We start from the raw sequence: 23,548 nt of genomic DNA, 5'->3' as shown, positions 1-23,548 counted from the left end.
CTTGTGTAAATTGCCACAGTAAACAGACTCTGACCCTTTGCTTTGTATTGAATTGTCTGCTGAGACTGCAAAAGTCATTGTGAAGGGAGGAGGAGCAGGGTCCGCTCTGACATCACTTATTGTATTTGGCGGATCTCCTGTAGTAATCATTTGTATTTCCTATGCAATTATTCTGGAGCATCTTTTATTATACTGTTCTGTCATTCCTTTTGGAAATGTATGAATGAATTGACAATTAGGTGTTACCATTCCTATTTTGCCCTTTTAGTAAGGGTAAGTCCCTACAGAGTTTGACACTATACTATCCAATCATTACTCAGCTGGGTATAGAGGTCATTGTCATCCCACCTCTACTGATAATATGGACCTTGCTGTAAACTCTTCCTGAAAGCAAAGGAAGGCGTCTAAAAAAACCCAGTGGTCAGTGTTAAAATTACTGTTTAACCCCTTTACGATCTATGATGTATAGGTAAGTCATAGGTCGCCTCCCTCCGGATCTTGCACCTTTCCCGGCACATGACGGCTGATCTGATCAGCCGTCATATGCCCCTAACAGCCGATCTGATCAGCCGTCATGTGCGCCTAACAGCCGATGGTGGAATTGCGATCCTCCCGTGGCTGTTAACATGTTAAATGCCGACAGCGGTATTTAACTCGCGCAAACCGGGTGTGTCATTTGCTCCGCCCATCAGCGCTAATTTCACATGCCTACGGGCTGCCGATGGGTTAGCATGACAGGAGACCTCTGTAGTTGTCATTGCCGAACTGCTATGAGTGTCACTACGTGGCCGGCATTCATAGCATAACACTTTTTTTTTTTTACCAATTTCACCGCACTTGGACTTTTTCCCCATTTTCCAGTACACGATATGGTAAAACCTATGGTGTCATTCAAAAGTACAACTCATCCCACAAAAAACAAGCCCTCACATGGCCATATTGATGGAAAAATAAAAAAAGTTATGGCTCTGGAAAGAAGGCAAAAAAAAACAACCGCAAAAACGTAATACATTGCCATTTTTTATTTTCTTTTTTTAAATATATGCAACACAAAATTCTGACTTAAACGATGAGTCATTTTCTGATGATACACTTCTTTTAAATGCATATGCCTCAATCAAGTATGTACTTATGAACAAGTGAATAAAACCAAGGCACAAATTGAGTTAATGATTGCTGCACTCGTATTTTTGTAGACCAACAATATTTGGTCTAAAAGGTAAATATATGTAATTGCTAACGATTAATTTGCTGTAGCACTAAGGTAAACACGGGGGGAGCTATGAATCGGTGTGTAAATCTGACAGCATTTACATGAGTGTTCTGTGTGTGGGGGGGGTTCTTCCTACAGAACTGGTTGATTGGCTTTTTTATAAAATATTTGGATGCGTATATTTGTGTGCTCATGATAGGTGGATTGGTGAGAGCCCTTGCAGTGGCAGAGACAGATGGGAGTAAATGCAGTTTATTTACAACACTGTGGGATATGATGGGAACATATAAATACCAGCAAATTAATAATGAATAGACCCCTACTATTAATTTGCTGTCCTACAACAAATCAGCAGACAATGAACATTGGCAGCAACAAAGCGCAACAATATTATATGCATTAGTGCAATATAACACCTTATTTGCGCACGTTTACTCATCACTAATGACTCTTTTGGTGAAGAAATCCGCTTTGTTGTTGTTCTTTAATCATGATTTGAAGTTTTCTGCTAATTAGATTTCAGAGCACAGGGGCCGGACTGTATACAGGGTCTTCGCCTCCCTGTGATTTCCAGCCCCTCTGCCTATGGCTATGGTCACTGCTGAGATCTCAAACAGAGGAGGCAGTTCATTCACAGACCATAGGCCGACGGAGGGGCCGGGGAATCACATAGGGGAGAAGACCCCATATACAGTGCGGCCCCTGTGCACTGACATCTATCTAGCAGAAAACTTCAAATGGTGATACCCCTTACCGACCTCCGCCATACTATTACGGCGGAGGTCGGATCCCCTGCTTTGATGTGGGCTCCGGCGCTGAGCCCACCTCAAAGCCGGGACATGTTAGCTGTTTTGAACAGCTGACATGTGCCCGCATTAGCGACGGGTGAAATCGCGATTCACCCGCCGCTATTAACTAGTTAAATGACGCTGTCAAATGCTGACAGTGGCATTTAACCGGCGCTTCCGGCCGCGCGGCCGTAAATGAGCGCATCGCCGACCCCAGTCACATGATCGGGGGTCAGCGATGCGTCGGCATAGCAACCAGAGGTCTCCTTGAGACCTCTATGGTTGCTGATGCTGGCTTGCTGTGAGGGCCACCCTGTGGTCGGCGCTCATAGCAAGCCTGTAATTCAGCTACATAGGAGCGATCTGATGATCGCTGCTATGTAGCAGAGCCGATCAGGCTATGCCAGCTTCTAGCCTCCCATGGAGGCTATTGAAGCATGACAAAAGTAAAAAAAAAAAAAGTTAAAAAAAAAAAAATAAAAGTTTAAATCACCCTCTTTCGCCTCATACAAAATAAAACAATTAAAAAAAAAATCAAACCTACACATATTTGGTGTCTCCGCATTCAGAATCGCCCGATCTATCAATAAAAAAAAAAGGATTAACCTGATCGCTAAACAGCCTAGCGAGAAAAAAATTAGAAACGCCAGCATTACCTTTTTTGGGACACCGCTACATTGCATTAAAATGTAATAACGGGCGATCAAAAGAACGTATCTACACTGAAATGGTATCATTAAATACGTCAGCTCAGCATGCAAAAAGTAAGCCCTCACCTGACTCCAGATCACGAAAACTGGAGACGCTACGGGTATCGGAAAATTGCGTGTTTTTTTTTTTGTTTTTTGTTTTTTTTTAAGCAAAGTTTGGAATTTTTTTTTACCACTTAGATAAAACGTACCCTAGACATGTTGGGCTACTTTCACACTTGCGTCGGGTAACGTCCGTCGCAATGCGTCGTTTTGGAGAAAAAACACATCCTCCAAAGTTGCCCTCAGGATGCGTTTTTTCTCCATAGATTTGGATTAGCGATGCATTGCGACGGATTGCCACACGTCACATCCGTCATGCGACGGATGCGTCGTGTTTTGGCGGACCGTTGGCACAAAAAAGTTCCATGTAACTTTTTTTGTGCGTCGCGTCCGCCATTTTCGACAGCCGGAACTCCGCCCCCTCCTTCCCAGACTGCAGAATGGGCAGCGCATGCGTTGTAAAACTGCATCCGCTGCCCACGTATTATTTCACAGCATGCGTTGGTACGTCGGCCCGACGCATTGCGACGGGCCCGTACCCACGCTAGTGTGAAAGTAGCCTTAGGGGTCTATGAACTCGTAATGACCTTAAGAATCATAATGGCAGGTCAGTTTTAGCATTTAGTGAACCTATCAAAAAAGCCAAACAAAAAACAAGTGTGGGATTGCACTTTTTTTTACAATTTCACCGCACTTGGAATTTTTTTCCCATTTTCTAGTACACCGACATGCTAAAACCAATGATGTTGTTCAAAAGTACAACTTGTCCCGCAAAAAATAAGCCCTCACATGGCCAAATTGACGGAAAAATAAAAAAGTTATGGCTCTGGAAAGGAGGGGAGCGAAAAACGAGAACGCAAAAATGGAAAAGGGCAAGGTCGTTAAGGGGTTAAAGAAGAATAACAAAGCGGTGTTAAAGGTGTTCATGTAATCTGTATTATAGAACCATTACAACCATGTACCGTACGTATATTACATTATATTATTGTTCTGACAGGTTCTCTCTAACAGCAGAGGGTTCCTTTAACCCCGTCCCGACATGTGCCGTACATGCTCTGCGGGAGCTGTGTACGTGTCCAAAATATATCCTCAGTGTACATTGACAGGAGCTCTGGGTTTGAGATCTGCAGCATGTCAATTTAAATGGATTCTCATGACAGAATTACTGTTCAAACCAAGTACAAGCGGTTTCAACAATAATTCTGTATTGGCAGAGCCCCTTTAAGCTGTGGCTGTAGATGCAAGCTTCACTTTATAAAATGGCAAAGGGTGAAATTTGTAACTGCCTTGGATCTTTTTGCAATTATCTCTGCAACAGTAAACTACAGAACCATTACTGTCAGAAGTCTGCAGTAAATACGTATTCTTATATTTACTGGTGAATTTGTGCTTCAGTTTTTGTTGCTCAGCTATTTGAATGAGATTTCTTAGGGTATGTTCCCACGGTCAGTAAACGCTGTGGGTTGGACACTGCATACATCCGCAGCGTCCAGATGTTACAGCATAGTGAATTGGATTTCAAGAAATCCCACCTCCACTATGCATGCAGGGGTGCCTCCGGCTTCCCTGCGGAGACAGACATGTGGCTCGTCTTTCTAGACTGCAGCATGTCAATTTATCTTGTGGAGATGCTCAGTCTCCGCAAGATAAATGTCACCCGTACAATGTATTGGACGCAGTGATTCCGCACAGTTCAATGAACATATGCGGAATCACCACGTGTACAAAAGCCAGAAGCGCTTTAGACGAAGCGGACATGTGCTGCAAGTGCTGCCTAATACTGACCTTGGGGACGTAACCTTAAAAATGAGAAGGAGTGCTTGGAATAGTTAAAGGAAACCGGTCATGTTAATAAACACTATTAAACTGCAGAGCCCGGCTGCCAGGAGGAAATTAACTTTATTCCTCCCTACAGCCTCCTGCTTTCAGTCATATGAGTAGGCCAGCACAGCTTCAGTCACCGCACAGTACATAGTGAGCGGCGGATGTAACCACACACCAGCACTGACTGACAGCCGGTTCTGGACTGCTGAGCCGGCTGTCAGTGCTGGGAGAGTGGTCACAGTCGCTGCTCACTATGTGCTGCATGGTGACTGAAGCCACGCCCATATGACCAAAAGCCGGAGGCTGCCGGGAGGAACAAAGGTAATTTCCTCTCAGTAGCCAGGCTTTTATTGTGGCCGCTGTACAGCTTTAGAATGCTAATAATCTGCAGATTAACCCCATATCTGCAGGTTGATAGCATTTTTTGACACACCAGGTTCCCTTTATAGAAAACTTGACAATACTCACCTAATCTGGTTCAGGCGCAATCATTGTTTATACACAGGAAGCGGAGGCATCACTGTTCCACCAGCAGAGCCGATGCAGCATGTGATTGGCTGCAGTGGTCAGATGACCTCAACATCGTGTCATCACGTTTTATGATAAAGTCACATAACCACTGTAGCTAATCACTGGCTACAGTGGTCCGGACGTGCTGGAAAAGTGGCAACGCCGCTTCCTGGCTCTGCCCAGACAATCCCTTGTATAGGCTTCATCATTGGAAATGATAATTCTGGTCATTTAATGAAAATGTTTAGTGAATTTGTACACTACATGTAAAACCCTTAATTCTTATTTAAAGCCATTTTCTTTCAGACTTTGCATGTAAGAGGAGTTTGATAGCTGTGTCTTTAGCCCATAGCAGCCACTCGCATTCTCTCTTTCATATGACATAGGGCCTTTGGAAAATAAAAGCACCTGATTGGTTGTCATGGGCAAGAAATCTGCTGTGTACCAGTTTTGATAATATATTTTCCAGCGCGGTTTTAAAAATAAATCTTGAGCTCTGGTGACAGTGGCCAGCTAGGCATAGCGTCGTAAATAAAGATGGAGTCTTGTATACTGGTTTAGTCCATCCAGAAGCCTTAGCTAATGGTCCCAGTTCAAGGTCTACACAATTAGATGTGAAAACCTGGCTTTGTTCCCTGTAAGTGATATGCATCCATATCATTATATGGATTTAGGGCTGGATTCATCAAAGCCTTCACACGAAAAGTCACAAAATTTTGGCATAATGCCAGGCTGTGGTGAAATTTCATGACTTGTGGCATGTCCCCATAAGACCCACTTAATACTAAAATAAATGACAAGACACCTTTAATAATGGAATAAAATTTGGCCGTGAGGTTTTAATTAGGGTTACAAACAACTTGAATAAATACCATTAAATAAACTTCTTACGTTAAAGACCATATTTTTTCTTTAAAAATCCATTAGCCAAATCCACCCAAAGGAGGGTGATTTTTACCCCACAACTAAAACCAAACGACAGGATAATGATGCCAATATAACGGGAGGGAGGGTGGGCTCTTCTTTCCTCAAGCACCAGCGCAGTGACAGGTGCTGACAGGAACCGGGCTTATATTGCACAAAAAACACAGCTAAAAATCCAGCTGACCAATCAGGGTCCCGCAAATCTGAGCGCGCAAAAAGCAGCCAGAACTGGTTTAAGCCGCTTTACATAAAATTACCACAACAAAACTGACCCTTCTTTAACCTTGTTAATTTAACCCCTTAAGAGACATGAGGTCTATGGAGACATGAGACCCCCGCTTTATTTATTGTGTCTGAGCGGGGGGGCAAACATTCTCATGCTATTTTCGCCCAGCTCCGACAGTGGGCAGAGCTGGGGCAGGATGGGGACATAGTAACCCTCGTTTGTCAAATTCATGATGAGCAACGGTGTTTCTTGCGCCACAAATCTTACTCCATATGTGCGCCTTGTAATGAATTAGAAGTGTCTAACTCCCAGTATTCCCCCTTATCAAGAAGGGTGCGAACAACATCGGTCCGATCTTGATGAGTCAGTGCCATAGATACGTCTACACCTTATACAAATGGACCCCAATTCACCAAGATTCATAAAGACGACGACATACCATCATCCTTCCGCTATGTCAAAATGGGTGGCGGTGGGAGAAACTAGCGTCACAACATTTTTGCATAACTTCACATTGTTTAAAAATGTTGCCACTTTTCAAAAGCCAAAATGTTGGCGAAATTGCTTTGATGCATTTGGATGATATGCATTTCATTTTCAAGGAAGTCAATATTTGGATGTTAATTGGAAAATATAGTTGTTGCCTATAGCTGCCAAACTGTGGAATACTTCCCCTTCTTTCTATAAACTGATACGTCCACCTCTGTCATTTTTCTCAGTGGCGTTTCAGAGGAAAAATTCAGTTGAAATTGCGGCCTGTGGACGGGGTGCCCAGTCTAACCACTATGTCCCCCCCAGCTTCTTCCCACCCGCTAAGGTAAAATTACAAGTCTCTCCCTAGGAAAACTTCCTCCTCAGAGAGGAAGAGGACATGAACTCTATAGCACCACCTGTTGGAAGTAGCCATCCTACAAGTCACAATTGACCCTTTAACGAGTCGTGCAATATGACTTACGATAAAAGCCAAATCAGAATCTCCATTCGCAGACACAGTGTTTCGGACTGTTGGCCCTCATCAGTGCAAAGTATGAGAACTGATTTGGCTAGGTGAGAGGCTCCGGACTGGGGTCTAAGGGGTAATGTTTCTCCTTGTGGAGAGTGACATACCAGCTCTGGAATGACTCTCCCTATATACAGATTGGGAAAGACCTAAAATCTTACTGAGCAGGCAGAGAGAAGTTGGCAAAGATATACCTGTTAAACTAGGCACCTCGTCCTCAGCCTTGCTCTTAGCTATGTTTTCCCTGAATGCAGGAGCCAGTCTATGATTTATGCTGCCTGTGTTTTGGGTCGCAAATAAAATCAGCTCACAGGTTCCCTTTAATTGCGTTTCAATACTCTTTCCTATATCAGTTTTGTTATGTGGCTCTATAGGACCTTGAGGTTTACAGATAAGGAATGCCTTCTAAGGCCTGGGTCACACTTGCGAGTGCAATGCGAGAAACGTGTGTCTCTCGCCTCAATACCCGGCACTGCCACCGGCGGTTCGGACCGGAGCGTTCAGCTACATAGAAATACTTGCAGCCGCACACTCCGGTCCCGAGTGCCGGGTATTGAGGTGAGAGACACGAGCGAGTTTCTCACATTGCACTCGCAAGTGTGACCCCGTCCTAAAGCAGACACTGTTATTTTATGGCCTCAATAGAGCCCTTTCCTTTTGGAAATCACCGGTCCAAGACCTGATATTTCATTGTCACTTGTAAGAAGATTTAATTGGTGAAGTGTATGCTCTTGGACCACCATTGGGTTCTTCTATCATGGGTAATGATCTCTTTCGTACTGCAGAGGTCATTTTGACTGTAGGTGTCTATTCACTTTCGAAAATTACCTAAAAAAAATGATTGGCCGGTATCTACCTGCTGGCCCTACATTATTATAAGGCCATGTGAGCATGTTATGTATATAGAGCCTCATTCAGACTTCAATGTTTTTCACGTACACAAAAAATGGTACGGGTGTCATCAGTGTTTTGCATTGGTGCTTCTTCCGTGATTTTCCCACATGGATAAATGTGGTAAATAAATGACATGGCGTCTCCTTTCCGTTACAATGTTAGACAGGAACAGCACAAAGATGCCTTCAGGGTGCTCTCTGTGTTTTATATGACCCTATTGCCTTGTATTACTTTTCATCCATGTTGCTGGAAAAAACGGACATGTGAACAGCAGCATAAGCTATCATGGGTACATGTTGTAGCCAAGAAGAACACAGATAGTACACATACGTGCAGTACGGACATCTGAGGCCTAAAAGTGTTTGATTTGCTTTTTGTTTCTCAGTTCTTTATAAACCAGGCTATAATGTAAGTTCATGTTCGGTAAGAGGAAAATCACATGTAAAATTAATATTCAACATTATGGGAGATTCACGTTTGAAGGTTTTTTTAATAAGCGAGGTTATATTCATAAGAATACATGTGTCTTCATAGCCACATTAATGACTTGTTTTTGCTCACATTTTATGTTTTTTGCTAAAAAGTGGAATGGAGACCAACTAGGGGAATAGTTTTAAGAATACTCCAAGCATAAGCGACTAGGTGACACAGAGTAGCAGTAAAGCAGTATTTGTAGTAGTTAGTGTGGATCTCATGGCTTCTTCTGCCTACCATGATTTTGTTTGTTTTTCTTTGCAGGGGGATTTGATGACTTAGTCACTACTCCAGTTAACGGCGACTTTGACCAGGCAAGTATAAATTTTAACATGAAGCTGTGTCTGTGTTGAGAGTACCTACACCAATCTGAGGATGCACTGAGTGGATAGCCCCGTACTGATGATTTTACTAAATATGAGTTAATTTCAAAAGTGCTCCTAAGTATCCCTAATGAACTAGCAAAAGTCGGACCTGAACGTCCTTGTTGTGGGATCTTGTTATAGGGGGTCCTACAGCACTCTTCGGATGCTCTCTCCGTGAAAGAGCGAGAGCTTGCTCTGTGCTAACCCAGCTCTGCTACGTATTGTCCTAAGATGTTACCAGCCAGAAATCTCAGTAGATCGGTTACTGTTTTTATCCTGATAGAGTGTTTTTAAGAACGCTAGTTTCACGGTAATCTTTCAGTGCAAACAAGCCGCCGATCAAGCAATGAATGCCTCCATGTAAACGGACCCTCAGATCAAAGAGCGAGATCTAAGATATTTGTCTTTTATCATGAAACGGGTCCCTGAAGTTTTTGGGATCTTGCATGCCGGCACACCACAACCCAGGAATTCTGGCCCAACTTTTGCAAAAAAAAAAAGAGCAGTTACGTGGGGCCTTAGGATTAGTTATGAGCACTTCTGACAGTAATTTATATTTAGTAAAATCACCAGTACAGGTGTCCAATAGTAGTAGATATAGCGTGCACTCTGTCAAAGATATGGGGTGCCGGTGTAACGGACCAGATTGGTCTCGTACAGTACAGGTGTCCAATCTTTTAATGATTAAAAAGAGCAGCCCTGGCCTGGAGCTTGAACGGTGCGGACGCGGCCGACACGAGCTCCCCAGATTTTTCTGCCTGGAGACCATAAAATTGCGTCCAAATCCCCGGAAACCCTCTACTCCAGAGATCAGAGAGCCTCCTAACCGGCCCTGCACCGAAGGAGGCATCCTGCAGAGGAGACGCCGGCTGGAGCCCGCATCGCCACAATCAGAAGGCGCCATCGCTGTTTCCCTGTGGAGCCCCTGCAGTGAGGAAGCGACGACCGACAGAGGCCTGAAGCGGACACAGATCGTGAGGCAAGGAGGGGGATTGTGGCACAACGCGGAAGGTCCCGGTGAGTTTGGGAACACCAGAGGAGCCAGGGGAGACCGCCCATTACCCCAGTACCGCTCAGAGACCGCGGTGCCCCGGACCACACACTAAGGGAGGACTCCCGCGCTGCCCGTCCCTATCGTCCCCTCACACTTACCTCCCCAGTATCGGCTTTGCCAGGCGCAGATGAAGAACGGAGGCAGGTAGGGAGCCGGGGCGGCGGTAGTCTTTGTTTCCCCCCTTCTGGGCCCTCATTTTGGCACCAAACGCCGCCATTACAAGCAGGAGCTGGACTGCCGCCTACCTGAAAGCCTGAGAGGAGAGCCTGCAAGCGGCAGCAGCGGACGGGATCGTGGGGTCGGCGTCGGGACGTGAGGCAGGGAGGGAGACCGCGGCACAGCACGGAGAGACGCCGGTGAGTGTGGGAGTGCAGCAGGGAGAGGACACACATTACAGCGGCGGCCATTTTACCTCAGAAGCCGCTGGGAGCCGGCAGGCTCGCGGTGCAGGCTGCACACAGCATATCCCTGTTATCTCCATCGTCCCCTCACGTTCCACTACTCCATACTTTGCACGCCTTGCCTGACAGGAGGACGTGGAGCCACCTGGGGCTGTGGTGACTTTGTTCTGGATTCCCCCCCCCCCTCTTTTGGCGCCAAGAACGGCAGCTGCACAGCATACCAATACTGATAGTAACGCTGCTCCTACGGCCCCGCTTAGAGCTCATAAGACCCCAGGCCATTTCCCTAATCACACTGGAAATCATCATAGGGGAGAGGCAGTTGCTGTTGAGGAAGCTGGCTGTCCAATGTAGACAAACTCGCCTCATTGATCCCCCCCCCCCACAACCATATTTTAACTACCAAAACTTGCTGAGGTATATGGGCAGATCCAAAAGACGGTCTGGTTTACACCTGGATTTTGAATCCCACTCTGACAATATGGAACGCTTTTTAAATACAAATAGCCAACATAGGAACACAAGATCCAAGTCTTCCAATAAGGGCCTGAGTGACAGCTCCTTTCTGCGTGATTCGTCGACTTCTCGGAGCTCCCCTGACAGAATGACGGATGAGGGGGAAGACAATAATGATTTCTTAGATGACGTGACTGTAAGTGATCTTAGCAAATTCATTAGAACGCTCCCCACCAAAAAAGACTTAGAAGTTTTTGCCTGCCGCATAGAATACTCCTATAAGAAAGAGCTCCATGCCCTAAAATCGGAATTCACGTCCCGGGTAGAGGACATAGAAAAGTCTCAGGAGGCCATTTTGCAGGAATTACAAACCCACAGAGAGGTCATTACCAGCCACACTCTGAGACTGGAGGAGATGGCGACCGGAATGGAGGACTTGGAAAACCGTAATAGACGAAACAACATCAGAATACGTGGTCTTCCTGAGTCTGTGGGCCCATCTGATCTAGATTCCACGGTACAAAAACTGTTCCTTGAATTATTAAATGATGAGGGAGCAGGGTCCATAGAGTTTGACCGTATACATAGATCACTTGGACCTAAGCCATCTTCTGAATCGAGACCCAGAGATGTCATTTGCAGAGTACACTATTATAAAATCAAAGAGGCCATCATGGTAGCTGCTAGACAGAGGGGCACCATCAACTACTGTGGAACTCAGATTTTATTGCTATCAGATCTATCTAGGCGCACTCTGCAGCTCAGGAGAGCGTTACGGCCCCTATTATCTCTCCTTAAAGAAAAAGATATCACGTATAGATGGGGATTCCCGTTTCAACTGATAGCCTTTAAAGGGGGAAAACTGCCATCTTCCGTAACCTTGGGGATCTAACTAACTTTTTGGGCACCTTTGAATTACCAATGACTGATCTCCCCGAGTGGCCTCATTCTCCCCAACTTCCAGATATCCCTCCTAGATGGCTGAAAGCACAGCGCACCAAGCAACATAAGAAAAACGGCTCCCCCCCCGACTGTAACATGAGAGGAGCCTGTTTCTCTTTAGATCTTCTCCTACTTTGAAGTGTGTACTACTATACTTGTACCAATTTAAATGTGCGGTATTGGGTTCTGGGGCGACTCGGTTCCCAATCGCTTATGACCCGCTATGTGGAACACACTCTTTGCTGACCTATGGATCTGGTACCCATTACTGTGATAATCCTGAAGAATAATTGATTTACTTATTTGCCTTATTGTTTATACTGTTAAATTTTAATTTGAATCTAGTCCGAACAAGACCGGATATTAGTTAACAAAGTTTGGTTTAATATTTTATTGTTTAGGTTGTGGGGGTGACGAACAGGGGCCGGTTCTCGTCTTCGGCTTCTTTCCACCCCTATTGTTGTTCTTGGTGGCCTCCCACCAAGTGACCACACAATGATTTCTCAATCTAGGTGTTTACTCACCACGCACTTAAGGCCCCGTCTCACATAGCGAGATCGCTGCTGAGTCACAAGTTTTGTGACGCAACAGCGACCTCAGTAGCGATCTCGCTATGTGTGACACGTACCAGCGATCAGGCCCCTGCTGCGAGATCGCTGGTCGTGTCGGAATGGCCTGGACCTTTTTTTGGTCGTTGAGGTCCCGCTGACATCGCTGAATCGGTGTGTGTGACACCGATCCAGCGATGTCTTCACTGGTAACCAGGGTAAACATCGGGTTACTAAGCGCAGGGCCGCGCTTAGTAACCCGATGTTTACCCTGGTTACCAGCGTAAATGTAAAAAAAAACAAACACTACATACTCACCATCTGTTGCCCGTCAGGTCCCTTGCCGTCTGCTTCCTGCTCTGACTGACTGCCGGCCGGAAAGTGAGAGCAGATCACAGCAGTGACGTCACCGCTGCGCTCTGCTCTCACTGTACGGCGGCTCAGTCAGAGCAGGAAGCAGACGGCAAGGGACACCGAAAGGCGAGTATGTACTGTTTGTTTTTTTGGTAACCAGGGTAAACATCGGGTTACTAAGCGCGGCCCTGCGCTTAGTAACCCGATGTTTACCCTGGTTACCCGGGTGCTGCAGGGGGACTTCGGCATCGTTGAAGACAGTTTCAACGATGCCGAAGTCGTTCCCCTGATCGTTGGTCGCTGGAGAGAGCTGTCTGTGTGACAGCTCCCCAGCGACCACACAGCGACGCTGCAGCGATCAGCATCGTTGTCTGTATCGCTGCAGCGTCGCTGTGTGAGACGGGGCCTTTAGTCTCTTTCTTCTATTTTCAACTCACTTGTCTCTTCTTTTTCCTTTTTTCCCCCCTCCTTCCTCATCCCTTTGTCCTACTCCCATCCCAACAAACATACAGAATTCTCCTCAGGTTCTGGTCCAGATGTCCACACTACCAATCCATTGAAATATACACTAGTCATGACTGGAATTAAATTTTGCTCCCATAATGTTAAAGGGTTGAATGTGCCCGAGAAAAGGAGACAGATTTTGTACTCCAATCATAAACAACATACCTCAATTCTGATGTTCCAGGAGATGCATTTTAAAACCGGGGTGACTCCTAATTGTACCTCTTATTACTACCCAAAATGGTTCCATAGCACCAATCCTTGCTCCAAATCTAAGGGAGTGTCTATAGGCTTCCATAAATCTTTTCAGCCTGAAATCCTTGACTCATTAATAGACATGGAGGGTAGATATATTTTCTTGAAGGTGGCCTTGGGAACACGCACCCTTATTCTAGCAAACGTCTACTTCCCCAACCAGGGCCAGCAGAAATTTGGTTATATATGTAAACGACTTGTAGAAAAATTTGCAGGCGCACTGCCGATAATCCTTGGAGGTGACTTCAACCTCCCAATGGATCCCCTGGTGGATGTCTCATCGGGTAGGACCTCTTACTCTCTGGCCTCCATTAGAAAAGTGAAGAAACAGCTGCATGACCTGCGGTTGGTGGATGTGTGGAGGGTTCTCCACCCAGGCACGAAAGACTATAGTTTCTATTCTCAAGTACACTCTACATACAGCAGAACTGATTACTTTTTCATATCCCCACAGTCTGTTAGACTCTGGAGTGAGGGCGGATGTGGGATCTGTGCTATGGTCTGACCACGCGCCCATTTATTTTTCAATTCAACTAGACCCCTCTGTGAGATCTGGGTTCTCATGGCGGTTAAACGATGGCCTACTACAGGACCAGATTTGTATAGCGGCGGTGAAACGCTCAATTGAGGGTTTTGTGGCGGACCATGCCGGAGACCCAACTTCCCCCTCCATGCAATGGGAGACCCTGAAGAGCGTCCTACGGGGGTGTGTTTATTTCACAAGGAGCACGTCTTAAGAAGGAGCGCCTGACAGACATTGCTGACCTCTCTCCACAGATACATAAACTGGAGATGCAACATAAAAAGGACCTTTCCCCGAATACCTTATCAAATCTGTCCACAGCTAGAGAGAAGCTACTCACGATCCTAGACCAGAAGTCTCGCTGTTTTAGAGAAAGAATTAGAAGTCGTTTTTACCATCTAGGGAACAAAAGCGGTAGACTTTTAGGGAGAGCCTTACACCCACGAGGTCCACAGACATATCTCACACATCAAAAATGCCAAGGGCAAAAAAGTTCACAGCTCTAAAGACATTTTATCCAATTTCTATGATTATTATAAATCCCTTTACAATATAAATGGCCAGTTTAGGGATCTTCCCACCCATACCTTACAGGGGAAAATCAAATCCTATATTCAACAAAATAAACTACCCACGATTTCTGAGGAGACCTTGGCTGATCTAGAAAATGATTTCTCTTTAGAGGAGATCTCCTCCGTGGTCCGGGACCTAAAAATGGGCAAAAGTCCAGGTCCTGACGGATATACAGCAGGTTTCTATAAACAGTTCTTAGATCTATTAGGCCCTCCATTTCTCTCAACATGCAACTTCTTTTCCTCGGGGGGTTCTTTCCCTCCACAGGCCCTAATCGCTCACATCACAGTCATCCCAAAGCCGGGAAAAGATCCATCCCTCTGTAGCAATTACCGCCCTATCTCCCTTATAAACGTAGATGTAAAAATTTACGCTAAAATTATCTCAAAGAGACTTAGTAGTCTCTTGCCCTACTTGATTATCCAAGACCAGGTGGGTTTCGTACCCGCAAGGGATAACACTATCAGATCCATTTCCCTAATTGACGACGCAAACCGAAGAGGTGATCCGCTATGTATCTTATCGATCGATGCAGAAAAAGCTTTCGATAGAGTGGGATGGGATTTTATGTATCAAACACTGGAGGGAATTGGCCTACAGAGGAGGGCGATGTGGAGTGTCAAGGCCCTCTATTAATTTCCTTCTCCTCAGGTAAAGGTGAATGGCTCGCTGTCAGACCCCTTCCAAATACGAAACGGCACAAGGCAGGGATGCCCTCTATCCCCCCTGCTATATGTGCTAACCATGGAACACTTGGCAGTCGCCATTCGTAACAATCCATCTATAGCAGGAATGAGGATCCAATCAGAAGAGCATAAATTAGCACTATTTGCTGATGACGTACTTATGTATGTTACCTCTCCCATTACTAGTTTGCCTAATATCTTATCAGAATTACACAGCTTTGGCTCACTAAGTAATTTTAAAATAAATTCACATAAGTCCGAAATACTAAATATTTCATTGCCACCCTCTTTAGTTTCCCAGTTGAGCTCTTCTTTCCCATTTAGATGGCGGTCCGACTCCCTCGCCTATCTAGGTATAAGGTTGACTGCTAAGTCACTACAATTATACGACGCCAATTACAAAACAGCCCTGAACAAAGCAGAGCTTGATCTGGAGAAATGGAACAAGCTAAATCTATCATGGCTGGGAAGAATTAACGCTATTAAAATGGATTTACTACCGCGCCTTCTTTACTTCTTCCAGACCATCCCTTTGTTCCTACCAGCATCTTTTTTTCTCCAGACTTAAGACAGCAATAACGAGATTTATTTGGTCGGGAAAGCGCCCACGTTTAGCATATCCTCTCCTGAGCAGAACTAAACAAACCGGGGGGTTGGGTCTCCCAGACTTTTCACTCTACAAAAGCGCATCCCTTGGGACCTGTATTCTAGACCTATTTCATCACAAACTCAGTAAAAAATGGGTTGACTTAGAGACGAAGCTTTCAAGCCATAACCCTATAGCTCAAATCTGGAGGGAGGGAGCCACGAACGCCCAGCGAAACGATCTACCCTTTATCACAATAAACCTAATCTTATTCATTAAATATGGTAATCAAAAGCTTAACACTTCTTCCATACCAGGACCCCTAACTCCACTTTCCGACAATTTAGACTTTCCAGCAGGTCTTGACAAGGCCAATTTTCTACACAAACATAAAGATAATTATCCAATAGTCCACGACTACACAGATCAGGCCTCGATAAAATCCTTACAGATGATTTTCGCCGGAACTGAGCCTCCACCGGACTCATGGTTCTTTCATAAACAAATTAAAAACTATCTCACTAAGTTATCTAGACAAACTTAACATTTACAGACAGCTTACCCCCTTTGAGTCTGCTTGCCTGGGTGGGGACCCTCTACCTCATACAGTATCACTGTTACATAAAATGTTCCAGGGTCACCAAATAACCTCACCTGATTCTACCATATTTTTTTCAAAATGGGAAAATGAATTAGGCAAACCACTGATGCTGGAGGACCGTTACAAAAGTCTTCTCTTCACTTTTAGATCTTCACTATGCGCAGACTATCAGGAAAGAAGCTATAAGCTTTTGTCTAGGTGGTACAGATGCCCATCAGATGTTCATATTATGTTCCCCACCACCCCGGACATTTGCTGGAGATGCTGGGGAGATGGGGGGACTGTCATGAATCCCAATGGCTAGGGATAGCAAGGGACAAGCAAAGTAATACAAAATATCGGACGAGCTCTAGGGTGATGGAACCTGGGCTGACTGCTGCCCTACGCCTGACAAACGCAACTAGAGATAGCCAGGGAGCGTGCCTACGTTGGTTCTAGACGCCACGCACAGCCTAAGAGCTAACTAGTACTGCAGAGAAAATAAAGACCTCACTTGCCTCCAGAGGAATGAACCCCAAAAGGTATAGTTGCCCCCCACATGTATTGACGGTGAAATGAGAGGAAGGCACACACATAGAGATGATATATATAGGTTCAGCAAATTGAGGCCCGCTGTAAACTAGAAAGCAGAACGATACAAAAGGGGTCTGAGCGGTCAGCAAAAAACCCTAATCAAAAAAACCATCCTGAGATTACAAGAACCCATGTGCCAACTCATGGCACATGGGGAGAACCTCAGTCCACTAGAGCTACCAGCTAGCATAGAGACATAATAAGCAAGCTGGACCAAAAAACCAACAACTGAAAATCAGCACTTAGCTTATCCTGAAAGATCTGGGAGCAGGTAGGCAGGAACCAAACAGAGCACATCTGAATACATTGATAGCCGGCAAGGGAATGACAGAAAGGCCAGGTAAAATAGGAAACACCCAGCCTCTGATGGACAGGTGGAAACCAAAGGCCGCAACCCACCAAAGTCACCCAGTACCAGCAGTAACCACCAGAGGGAGCCCACAAACAGAATCCACAACAGTACCCCCCCCTTGAGGAGGGGTCACCGAACCCTCACGAGAACCCCCAGGGCGATCAGGGTGAGCTCTATGGAAGGCGCGGACCAAATCAGTCGCATGAACATCGGAGGCGACCACCCAGGAATTATCCTCCTGACCATAACCCTTCCACTTAACCAAATACTGGAGTTTGCGTCTGGAAACACGAGAATCCAAGATCTTCTCAACAACATACTCCAATTCTCCCTCCACCAGCACCGGAGCAGGAGGCTCAACCGAAGGAACAACGGGCACCTCATACCTCCGCAACAACGACCGATGGAACACATTATGAATAGCAAACGATGCTGGGAGATCCAAACGAAAAGATACAGGGTTAAGAATCTCCGAGATCCTATAAGGACCGATGAACCGAGGCTTGAACTTAAGAGAAGAGACCTTCATAGGGACAAAACGAGAAGACAACCACACCAAATCCCCAACAAGAAGTCGGGGACCCACGCGGCGACGGCGATTAGCAAACTGCTGAGTCTTCTCCTGAGATAACTTCAAATTGTCCACCACCTGGTTCCAAATCTGATGCAGCCTGTCCACCACCACGTCCACTCCAGGACAATCCGAAGACTCCACCTGACCAGAGGAAAAACGAGGATGAAACCCCGAATTACAAAAAAAAGGAGAGACCAACGTGGCAGAACTAGCCCGATTATTAAGAGCAAATTCGGCCAGTGGCAAAAAAGCAACCCAGTCATCTTGATCAGCAGAAACAAAACACCTCAAATAAGTTTCCAAGGTCTGATTAGTTCGCTCCGTCTGGCCATTCGTCTGAGGATGGAATGCAGACGAGAAAGACAAATCAATGCCCATCTTGGCACAAAACGTCCGCCAAAATCTAGACACAAACTGGGATCCCCTGTCAGAAACGATATTCTCCGGAATCCCATGCAAACGAACCACGTTCTGAAAAAATAAAGGGACCAACTCAGAGGAGGAAGGCAACTTAGGCAAGGGCACCAAATGAACCATCTTAGAAAAGCGGTCACACACAACCCAGATAACGGACATTTTCTGTGAAACCGGGAGATCAGAAATAAAATCCATGGAAATGTGCGTCCAAGGCCTCTTCGGGATGGGCAAGGATAACAACAACCCACTGGCCCGAGAACAGCAAGGCTTAGCTCGAGCCACACTTCACAAGACTGCACAAAGGTACGCACATCCCTAGACAAGGAAGGCCACCAAAAAGACCTGGCCACCAAGTCTCTAGTACCAAATATTCCAGGATGACCAGCCAACACAGAAGAATGGACCTCGGAGATGACTCTACTGGTCCAATCATCCGGAACAAACAGTCTTTCTGGTGGACAACGATCCGGTTTATCCACCTGAAACTCCTGCAATGCACGTCGCAAGTCTGGGGATACGGCGGACAATATTACCCCATCCCTAAGGATACCAGTAGGCCCAGAGTCTCCAGGAGAGTCAGGCACAAAACTCCTGGAAAGAGCATCTGCCTTCACATTCTTTGAACCTGGCAGGTATGAAACCACGAAATTGAAACGAGAAAAAAACAACGACCAACGAGCCTGTCTAGGATTCAAACGCCTGGCAGACTCAAGGTAAATGAGATTCTTGTGATCAGTCAAGACCACCACACGATGTTTAGCACCCTCAAGCCAATGACGCCACTCCTCAAATGCCCACTTCATGGCCAAAAGCTCCCGATTACCCACATCATAATTGCGCTCGGCGGGCGAGAATTTTCTAGAGAAGAATGCACATGGCTTCATCACCGAGCCATTAGAACTTCTCTGTGACAAAACCGCCCCCGCTCCAATCTCGGAAGCATCAACCTCAACCTGAAAAGGAAGTGAAACATCTGGTTGACACAACACAGGAGCAGAAGAAAACCGGCGCTTAAGTTCCTGAAAGGCCTCCACGGCCGCAGGAGACCAATCGGCAACATCAGCACCCTTTTTAGTCAAATCAGTCAAAGGTTTAACAATACTGGAAAAATTAGCAATGAACCGACGATAAAAATTAGCAAACCCCAAGAACTTCTGAAGGCTCTTAACAGATGTAGGTTGTGTCCAGTCACAAATCGCCTGAACCTTGACGGGATCCATCTCAATAGTAGAAGGAGAAAAAATGTACCCCAAAAAAGAAATCTTCTGGACTCCGAAGAGACACTTTGAGCCCTTCACAAACAGAGAATTGGCCCGCAGAACCTGAAACACCTTCCTGACCTGTAGAACATGAGACTCCCAGTCATCAGAAAACACCAAAATATCATCCAAATACACAATCATAAACTTATCCTGATATTCACGGAAAATATTGTGCATAAAGGACTGAAAGACTGACGGAGCATTGGAGAGTCCAAAAGGCATTACCAAATACTCAAAATGGCCCTCAGGCGTATTAAATGCGGTTTTCCACTCATCACCCTGTTTTATCCGCACCAGATTATACGCACCGCGAAGATCTATCTTAGTGAACCACCTAGCCCCCTTAATGCGAGCAAACAAATCAGTCAATAATGGTAATGGATACTGATACTTGACTGTAATCTTATTCAGAAGGCGATAATCTATACAAGGCCTCAGGGAACCATCTTTTTTTGCCACGAAAAAAAAACCTGCTCCCAGAGGGGACGAAGATGGACGAATATGTCCCTTTTCCAAGGACTCCTTAATATAATTCCGCATAGCAGTATGCTCTGGCAGTGACAGATTAAATAAACGACCCTTAGGGAACTTACTGCCAGGAATCAATTCTATAGCACAGTCCCAATCTCTATGCGGAGGGAGCGAATTGAGCTTAGGCTCCTCAAAAACATCCCTATAGTCAGACAAAAACGCAGGGATCTCAGAAGGAGTAGATGAAGCGATTGAAATCGGAGGTGCATAATCATGAACCCCCTGACATCCCCAGCTTAACACAGACATTGTTTTCCAGTCCAGGACAGGATTATGAGTTTGTAACCATGGCAGACCAAGCACTAGTACATCATGTAAATTATACAGTACAAGGAAGCGAATCACCTCCTGATGAACGGGAGTCATGCGCATGGTCACTTGTGTCCAATACTGCGGTTTATTCATAGCCAATGGTGTAGAGTCAATTCCCTTCAGAGGAATAGGAACTTCCAGAGGTTCCAGACTAAAACCGCAGCGTTTAGCAAATGACCAATCCATAAGACTCAGGGCAGCGCCCGAATCCACATAGGCATCGACGGAAATGGAAGACAGTGAAAAAATCAGAGTCACAGACAAAATGAACTTAGGCTGCAGAGTACCAATGGCAAAAGATTTATCAACCCTTTTTGTGCGTTTAGAGCATGCTGATATAACATGAGCTGAATCACCACAATAAAAACACAATCCATTTTTCCGCCTATAATTTTGCCGTTCACTTCTGGACTGAATTCTATCACATTGCATAGTCTCAGGTGCCTGTTCAAAAGACACCGCCAACTGGTGCACGGGTTTGCGCTCCCGTAAACGCCGATCAATCTGAATGGCCATAGCCATCGACTCATTCAGACCTGTAGGCGTAGGGAACCCCACCATAATATCCTTAATGGCCTCGGAAAGACCATTTCTGAAGTTTGCAGCCAGGGCGCACTCATTCCACTGAGTAAGCACCGACCATTTCCGAAATTTTTGACAATATATTTCCGCTTCATCATACCCCTGAGAGAGGGCTAATAAAGCCTTTTCAGCCTGAATCTCCAGGTTGGGTTCCTCATAGAGCAATCCCAATGCCAGAAAAAACGCATCCACATTGAGCAATGCAGGATCCCCTGGTGCCAATGCAAATGCCCAATTCTGAGGGTCGCCTCGCATGAAAGATATTACAATCTTGACCTGTTGAGCAGGGTCTCCAGAGGAGCGAGATTTTAAAGAAAGAAACAATTTACAATTGTTCCTGAAATTCAGGAAGGTAGATCTATCTCCAGAAAAGAACTCTGGAATAGGAATTCTAGGTTCAGACATGGGAGTGTGAACAACAAAATCCTGTATGTTTTGAACTTTTGCCGCGAGATTACTCAGGCTGGAAGCCAAACTCTGGACATTCATGTTAAACAGCTAATATCAGAGCCATTCAAGGGTTAAGAGGAGGTAAGAAGCAGCTAGACAGCAATTAAGGGCTAGGCAGCAAAACTCTGAAGGAAAAAAAAAAATTTACCTTAAACACTTCTTTTTCTCCTGCTTCAGCCCAAACAATTAACACTGTGGGCCGGCTATACTGTCATGAATCCCAATGGCTAGGGATAGCAAGGGACAAGCAAAGTAATACAAAATATCGGACGAGCTCTAGGGTGATGGAACCTGGGCTGACCGCTGCCCTACGCCTGACAAACGCAACTAGAGATAGCCAGGGAGCGTGCCTACGTTGGTTCTAGACGCCACGCACAGCCTAAGAGCTAACTAGTACTGCAGAGAAAATAAAGACCTCACTTGCCTCCAGAGGAATGAACCCCAAAAGGTATAGTTGCCCCCCACATGTATTGACGGTGAAATGAGAGGAAGGCACACACAGAGATGATATATATAGGTTCAGCAAATTGAGGCCCGCTGTAAACTAGAAAGCAGAACGATACAAAAGGGGTCTGAGCGGTCAGCAAAAAACCCTAATCAAAAAAACCATCCTGAGATTACAAGAACCCATGTGCCAACTCATGGCACATGGGGAGAACCTCAGTCCACTAGAGCTACCAGCTAGCATAGAGACATAATAAGTAGGGTTGAGCGACCTTAGCTTTTTTAGGATCGAGGTGGGTTTTGTGAAACCCGACCTTCTCGGATGTCGGATCGTATGGAATCGGCCGATTCTACTGTAAAGTCGGGTTCCGGTCCCGGAACACGAAACCCAATGTATGTCAATGAATCTCTCTCTCTCTCTCTCTCTCTCTCTCTCTCTCTCTCTCTCTCTCTCTCTCTCTCTCTCTCTCTCTCTCTCTCTCTCTCTCTCTCTCTCTCTCTCTCTCTCTCTCTCTCTCTCTCTCTCTCTCTCTCTCTCTCTCTCTCTCTCTCTCTCTCTCTCTCTCTCTCTCTCTCTCTCTCTCTCTCTCTCTCTCTCTCTCTCTCTCTCTCTCTCTCTCTCTCTCTCTCTCTCTCTCTCTCTCTCTCTCTCTCTCTCTCTCTCTCTCTCTCTCTCTCTCTCTCTCTTTCTCTCTCTCTCTCATGTTATTTTTTGACTCCGGAAATTACTACGTCCGAAAACGTAACATAGCACTATGATGCCGCAGGAGCCGGAACCTATGTCATCACGCTGCCCACAATTAATTGGCTCAAAAAAATGGCGGGGAAGGCGTCATTCGAAACGCGACTTTGGCGCCAAGTTCGCGTTCCACGTGGCCGACCCACACTGGGATCGGATCGGGTTTCATGAGACGCCGACTTTCCAAAAGTCGGCGACTTATGAAAATGAACGACCCTTTTCGCTCAACCCTAATAATAAGCAAGCTGGACCAAAAAACCAACAACTGAAAATCAGCACTTAGCTTATCCTGAAAGATCTGGGAGCAGGCAGGCAGGAACCAAACAGAGCACATCTGAATACATTGATAGCCGGCAAGGGAATGACAGAAAGGCCAGGTAAAATAGGAAACACCCAGCCTCTGATGGACAGGTGGAAACCAAAGGCCGCAACCCACCAAAGTCACCCAGTACCAGCAGTAACCACCAGAGGGAGCCCACAAACAGAATCCACAACAGGGGACATGCTCACACATCTGGTGGTCCTGTCCACCTATTCACAGCTTTTGGGAAAAGGTCTTTGAACTCCACAATAAAATGTATTTCCACAAAATACAACCTAAAATGGAATTGGCCTTACTATCTATATGTGACCTTTCCATCGCCAAATTCAAGAAAAGTCTGCTAAGACACTTCCTAACGGCAGCACGTAACCTGATCCCCCGTTATTGGAAGCAATCAAAATCTCCCTCACGCGCTGATTTTGTCACAGAACTCAATCACATTTTTAGAATGGAGCAACTGATTGGTCAAGACACTGGAACCTCGGATAAAGTATTAAATACTTGGTCTCCCTGGAATACCTTCAGAGAGACTGAAGA

General features: G+C 45.7%; 2 protein-coding genes across 3 annotated transcripts in view; one reads left to right on the top strand and one right to left on the bottom strand.

Moving 5' to 3' along the window:
- The window catches only part of FAF2 (Fas associated factor family member 2), a 176,346-nt gene that overhangs the window by 106,099 nt on the left and 46,699 nt on the right, over positions 1–23,548 (bottom strand). The gene's annotated exons all lie outside the window — the stretch shown is intronic.
- The window catches only part of CLTB (clathrin light chain B), a 65,034-nt gene that overhangs the window by 25,978 nt on the left and 15,508 nt on the right, over positions 1–23,548 (top strand). For both annotated transcript variants that reach the window (XM_077265691.1, XM_077265690.1), the window contains exon 2: positions 8,870–8,919. In XM_077265691.1, coding sequence (XP_077121806.1) covers positions 8,870–8,919 — 50 coding nt within the window. The remainder of the gene's footprint in view (positions 1–8,869; positions 8,920–23,548) is intronic.

Source organism: Ranitomeya variabilis, chromosome 5, assembly GCF_051348905.1.
Source record: "Ranitomeya variabilis isolate aRanVar5 chromosome 5, aRanVar5.hap1, whole genome shotgun sequence".
In the NCBI taxonomy this organism is placed as follows: domain Eukaryota; kingdom Metazoa; phylum Chordata; class Amphibia; order Anura; family Dendrobatidae; genus Ranitomeya; species Ranitomeya variabilis.
Note: the sequence above shows the minus strand (reverse complement) of the source record. Positions and strands in the feature narration are given on the sequence as shown.